Source organism: Mobula birostris, chromosome 6, assembly GCF_030028105.1.
Source record: "Mobula birostris isolate sMobBir1 chromosome 6, sMobBir1.hap1, whole genome shotgun sequence".
NCBI classification, from domain to species: Eukaryota; Metazoa; Chordata; class Chondrichthyes; order Myliobatiformes; family Myliobatidae; genus Mobula; species Mobula birostris.
The window spans coordinates 68335001-68341000 of NC_092375.1; the positions used below are offsets into that span (position 1 = coordinate 68335001).

The following is a 6000-nucleotide window of genomic DNA, read 5'->3' on the forward strand; positions in this document are numbered from 1 at the left end:
AAGAGGAACATCCAAGATGTGCTGTTTGATTGATGAATTGTCCACTGTACATTGCAACCAGTATGAGGACAGTTATAAAGAACAGGTTACAAAAACATGAGGGTGAATTGATAATTGAAATTGCTCTTAGACCCAGCATAGACTTCTACAGATGTATTAAGAGCAAAAGGATAGAAGGGGACAAAATTGGTCCTCTGGAAGATCAGAGTGGTCATCTCAGAATCAGAATCAGAAACAGGTTTAATATCACCAGCATATGTTGTGAAATTCATTAACTTTGTGGCAGCAGTACAATGCAAAACATGGTAATAGAGAGAAAAACAGAAAACTGTGAATTACAGTAAGTATACATATAAAATAGTTAGCTTAAATAAGTAGTTCAAAAAATTAGAAATAAAAAAGTAGTGAGGTAGTGTTCATGGGTTCAATGTCCATTCAGAAATCGGGTGGCGGAGAGGAAGATGTTCCTGAATTGTTGAGTGTGTGTCTCCAGGCTTCTGTACCCTCTTCCTGAATGAGAAGAGGGCATGGCCTGGGTAGTGCAGGTCTTTAATGATGGACAGTGCCTTTCTGAGGCACCTCTCCTTGAAGATGTCCTGAATACTACAGAGGCCAGAGCCCATGATGGAGCTGATTAATTTTACAAATCTCTGCAACTTAATTCGATCCTGTGCAGCAGCTCACCTCCCCCGTACTAGATGGTGAAGCAGCCAGTTAGAACACTCTCCACAATACATCTGCAGAAATTTGCAGATCCAAAAATGGAGCCAAAAATGATAGGGAAGATCTTAAATAGATTGTTTTGTATCTCTATTTACACAGGAGATGGACACAGAGTCTAGAGAAGTAAGGTAAAGTAGAAGTGGGATCATGGACTGTATACAGATTACAGAGGAAGTCTTGAGGAAATCTATGATGGATAAATCCGCCAGGGCTGATAAGGTGCTCCCTCAGATCATGTGGGAGGCTAGTGCATTAACTGCAAGGGCCCTAGCAGAGATACTTAAAATGTGCTTAACCATACGTGAGTGTAGGATTGGAGGATAATTAATGTTGCTCCCTTGCTTAAGAAAGGTTCTAAGAATAAGCCAGGAAATTATAGGCCAGTGAGCCTGACATCAGTAGTGATTGTTATTGGAATTCATTCTAAGAAACCGGATATATACGTATTTGGATAGACAGGAACTGATTAGGGATAGTCAGCATAGCTTTGTGCATGGCAGGTTATGTCTAACCAATCTTGTAGAGCTTTTGAGGAAGTTACCTGGACAGTTGATGAAGGCAAGGTAAAAGATATTGTCTCCATGGACTTTAGCAAGGTCTTTGACAAGGTCCCATTTGGAATGTTGGTCAAGAAGGTTCAGTCATTTGGCAATCAAGTTAAGGTAGTAAATTAGATCAGACATTGGCTTTGTGGGAGAAGTCAGAGAGTGGGTGGTAGATGGTTACCTTTCTGACTGGAAGCCTGTGACTATTGGTGTGCCACAGGGATCAGTGTTGGATAGATTGTTCTTTATCATGTATATCAATGATCTGGATGATAATATGGTAAACTAGAACAGCAAATACCTACAGGAAAGATGTCAATAAGATGGAAAGAGTGCAGAGAAAATTTACAAGGATGTTGCCAGGACTTGAGGACCTGAGTTATAGGGAAGGGTTGAATAGTTAGGATTTTATTCCCTAGAGTGTTAAATAATGAGGGGAGATTTGATAGAGATATACAGAATTATGAGGGGTATAGACAGAGTAAATACAAGCAGGCTTTTTTCAACTAGAGGTCATGGGTTAAGGGTGAAAGGTCAAATGTTTAAGGAAAAGGGCCTGTTTCTGTGCTGCATGACTCTGTGACATACTGATAGACACAAAATCAGAGAAAGATGAAAGCATTCAGCAGGTCACACAGCAACTGTGAGGACAGAAACTAGAAAAGCAGATATTAGATTATGAAGACACGCAGTCCTCTTTCATTGTCATTTAGTAATGCATGCATTAAGAAATGATACAATATTTCCTCCGGTGTGATATCACAAAACAGATATTAAGTTGCAGAGACAGAAGTAAAATAATATCTGTGATAGGGTGTAGATTAGGGGTCACCAACCAGTCGATCGCAGTCAACTATTCGATCTTTGAGACTTTCCCAGTAGATCCCAAAGAAAAATCAAAAATAAATACACAAATACTGTTGTAATGTGAGCATTATAAAGGTAAGTAATACTAATTAGAATAATGGTAATATAGCAATATTTTCACTAAAAGGCTGTTGGTAAAGAGAGATTGTTTCCCGTTTGCGGGGGTTTAGTTCTGTTCTTTCTGCCCAGTGCGCATGTGTGTAGTTCCCCCGCCATGCACCGCGTTTTCAGCGTACCCTGCGCTGCATCAAAGTGACCAATTAGATTAGGTAACAGTACAGACTGTCGCAAACATCAATATATGGCAGTGTCCCCAACCTCTGGGCCGCGAAGCATGCGGGGGCGCAGCGGTAGTCGGGATGCACACAGCACATCTTTAAGAAAAAAAGACGAAATAAACAAGCTAATTAATTAGGTGAATGTCGGCTCAGATCAGAGGCGACGCAATCGGCACTCGTTCATGATACCCTGATAGCACGGCGGAGGCTCCACGAAAGAAGGCAAAAACGTACAAATTCCATCCAGAATGGGAAGAGGAATTTCTATTTACCTTGGTGAAAGACAAGTGTGTATGTATGTTGTGCCACCAAACACAAGCACTGACTAAAAAAGGGAATTTGGAGTGGCACCACACCACCAACCACCAGAAATTTAAAGACACCTACCCCCCCAAAGAGCGCAATTCATGCCAGGAAAGTTGAGGAGCTAAAATCGGGGTTGAAGGCCCAGCAATCCTTTTTCACAAAACATGCTGCTCAAAATAAGGCTGCTATTGAAGCATCATTTTGTGTAAGTCACCTTTTGGCTAAACACAAGAAGCCTTTTACAGATGACGATTTATTCAAGGAAGCAATGGCCATTACCGCAGAGACTGTTTTTAATGACTTTAAAAAAAACGGCACCACAACCGCAATACATAGTATACTGCTTGGCCCTGCAACAGTGACAAGGAGGGTAGAGTCACCGTCAGAGGACGTGAATATTTTTCACTACAGTTCGATGAATCCCTAGATGTAATGCAAACAGCTCAGCTTGTTGTATTTGTCAGAATGGCTTTCCAGGATTTTACAACAAAGGAGGACTTCCTCACTCTTTTGCAATTAAAGGAAAGAATGAGAGGTGAGGATATTTACAATGAGTTTAAAAAATATGTCCGTGAAAATGACATCCCTATTCATAAACTAGTGGCAATTACTACTGATGGGGCCGAGCAATGCACGGTGTGCTTTATAGCACTAAAAGTCAGTGCATACTTCAGGTCAACTTATCTATGTGAAATTGCATTTTCACAGATGAAAATTATTAAATCTAAGTACAGGAGCTGACTTACTGACAGACACCTCACTAGGGTTGCCAACTTTCTCACTCCCAAATAAGGGACAAAAGTAGCAGTCATATCCCGGGACATTTGTGTTTACCCCGATAAGACTACCATGACCATGAAGTCTTGCGCGAGCACTTGTGTGCACATGCGCGTACGTGTTGATTTTGTTTACCTGACGAATCGGTTTTGGCTTAATCTTCATTATTTCTACTTTATATAGGCTGTATTTATCATATCATTCCTGCTTTTACTATATGTTAGTGTTATTTTAGGTTTTATGTGTTATTTGGTATGATTTGGTAGGTTTTTTTTGGGTCTGGCAATGCTCAAAATTTTTTTCTATATGAATTAAAGGTAATTGTTTCTTTGGCATTGAGCATTTCGGCACAAAAGGTTTCATAGGAACGCTCTACCTTAGCGGGGGGAATACTGGACAGTTGGCAACCCTACACCTCACAGACTGTCTCAGACTGGCTGTCTGTAGTTATGAGCCAAATTTCAGGGAACTAGCAGAAAGTATTCAGCCCCAGTCATCACACTGAGTGCAACAGTCAATCTTTATTCATTTATTTTTCATGTTGAAATAAAATTAAATAATGAAACTTAGAATTAAAGGTGTGAAGTATTGTAATATTCTTAAAGAAAGACAGCTATGGCCTGTTTGATATGCTAGTTACAGTGTTTTCTTGTTTGAATTAATTTGAAAATTTGACAAAAGTATTTTATGTAAATCAAATACAATTCGCCCAAATAAAAGGCCTCAAATTGTAAGTACAATCTGAGCTGTTTTTTCTCTAAACGATTTAGTAGGTAGATCTTGCCTTTCACTGAGGTCAAGGTAGGGGATCTTGGGCTTAAAAAGGTTGGTGACCACTAGTGTAGATCACAGTTGTTTAGATAAAGTTAAAACAACAAGTTCACCAGCAACTTTGATGTGTGTTGCTTGAATTTCCAGCATCTGCAAAATTCCTGTTGTTTAAGTTTTACCCAGAGATTATGTTCATTATATAGTCATTAAGTTTCCTTCTGGTATGAGCTAAAATGTTGATTGTTTCTCTCCCCAGTGATGCAGAACTCTTCTGGCTTTCAGTTTCTATTTCAGATTTCCAGCATCTACAGGATTTTGCTTTACTTCAAGTGCTAGTAGACACTATTTGCTTTCTGGCTACAGCTACTTACCATTTCCAGATACTAAGCTCTGGTGAGAAAGCTAGTCTATCCTATCCTGGCCGCGACTACATCCATCATGATCTTGCAAATAGAATGTTCATTTGTTGAGACCACTTTAACAACTGAGCAGACTCGCTTGGTAGATGTAAGATGATGGCTATCTTTGCAGTTTGAAGGTATTAAAATTTATTGTAAGGGTAAATTGTGATTAATTCAATGATTTGGAATGAATTGTGGATTAGTCTATTTCTAGAGGAGGCAATTTTGCCAGTTTTTATTTAACCATGAAAATATCCTACAGGGCAAGGCGGCACATTGACAGTTAATGCTGAGAAAAGACTTAGACCACAATCACACTTTCAACCAACGATTCTTCTCATTCCTGATATCCACTAAGGATTCTTAAAAAAAGATGCCCCCCCTCCAAGTTCCTCCAGCAGTCTGTATTTTGTTCCAAACTCCAGCACCTGCAGTTTATTGTGTTTACCTGGACATAAAACTATGGATACAGGGACGGCTTGCAACTGCCTACAAGTGCCAATCATATCTACCTCCTACATACGTCGAATCCTTCGGATTCTCAGGTCAGCAAAGGCGGATCCGTGAGGCTGGGCTTCCTTTTCCCCATGGTGAAAAGCTGGGCTTACCTTTTTCTTCAGTGGCACAATGAACATCTGTTTGGAGACGCTGCTGATGTTTTGTACGGTGAGGGTTGCACGGTAGATTTTTCCAGGTTCCGTGGCAGTGAAAATCACTTCAGAATGCGAAATTCTCACGCCTGCAATATCCATCTGTGCGGTCAAAGAGTCGACCTGATTCCTCTCCTCTTCCCCCGTGGCGTGGTTTCGCCTCGTCACCAATTTACCGTCTCTAAGGAACAGCGCCGCTAGGCATTCGCCGTCACCCCGGCAACGCTTGGGTAAATCCAGCAACCCCTCCTGATGCGTAAATCCCTTAAAACAAACTAAATTATTTTCTAAAAATTCAAAAGATTTGAAACATCAGTAACATATCTCGCCCACTATATTTGAAATATTTTTTGAAGCAAGATAACCTGCAAACATTCTCTGTTTGCCTATGATTTAGAAACTTGGAATGTGCAGCTGCTGAATTTTAATCCATTTTCAGTGACATTGTGTTAGTGTTCGAGAAATTGATTTTAATTGTGAAAAATAACTCAATTTTTAAAAATCGCAGTTTATTTTAAAACATTTGACTCAGGGATTTTGCTTTCAATTCCACCCTTTATAGTAGACGCAAACATTGAGAAATTGTTGGTGGTCACTATTTTGGACTTGTTTTTGTTTACTTCATCCCAGATCAGGATGCGTTAGCATTTGGTGTTAATCTTTGGTACTCGGGTTCAACAAC

General features: G+C 40.0%; 1 protein-coding gene across 1 annotated transcript in view; it reads right to left on the reverse strand.

The window, feature by feature from the left end:
- Positions 1-5460, reverse strand: part of LOC140199082 (cilia- and flagella-associated protein 47-like) — a 697686-nt gene extending 692226 nt beyond the window's left edge. Inside the window, exon 1 of the mRNA XM_072260570.1 lies at positions 5277-5460. Coding sequence (XP_072116671.1) covers positions 5277-5420 — 144 coding nt within the window. The 5' untranslated portion in view covers positions 5421-5460. The remainder of the gene's footprint in view (positions 1-5276) is intronic.
- Between the last annotated feature and the right edge of the window lie 540 nt (positions 5461-6000).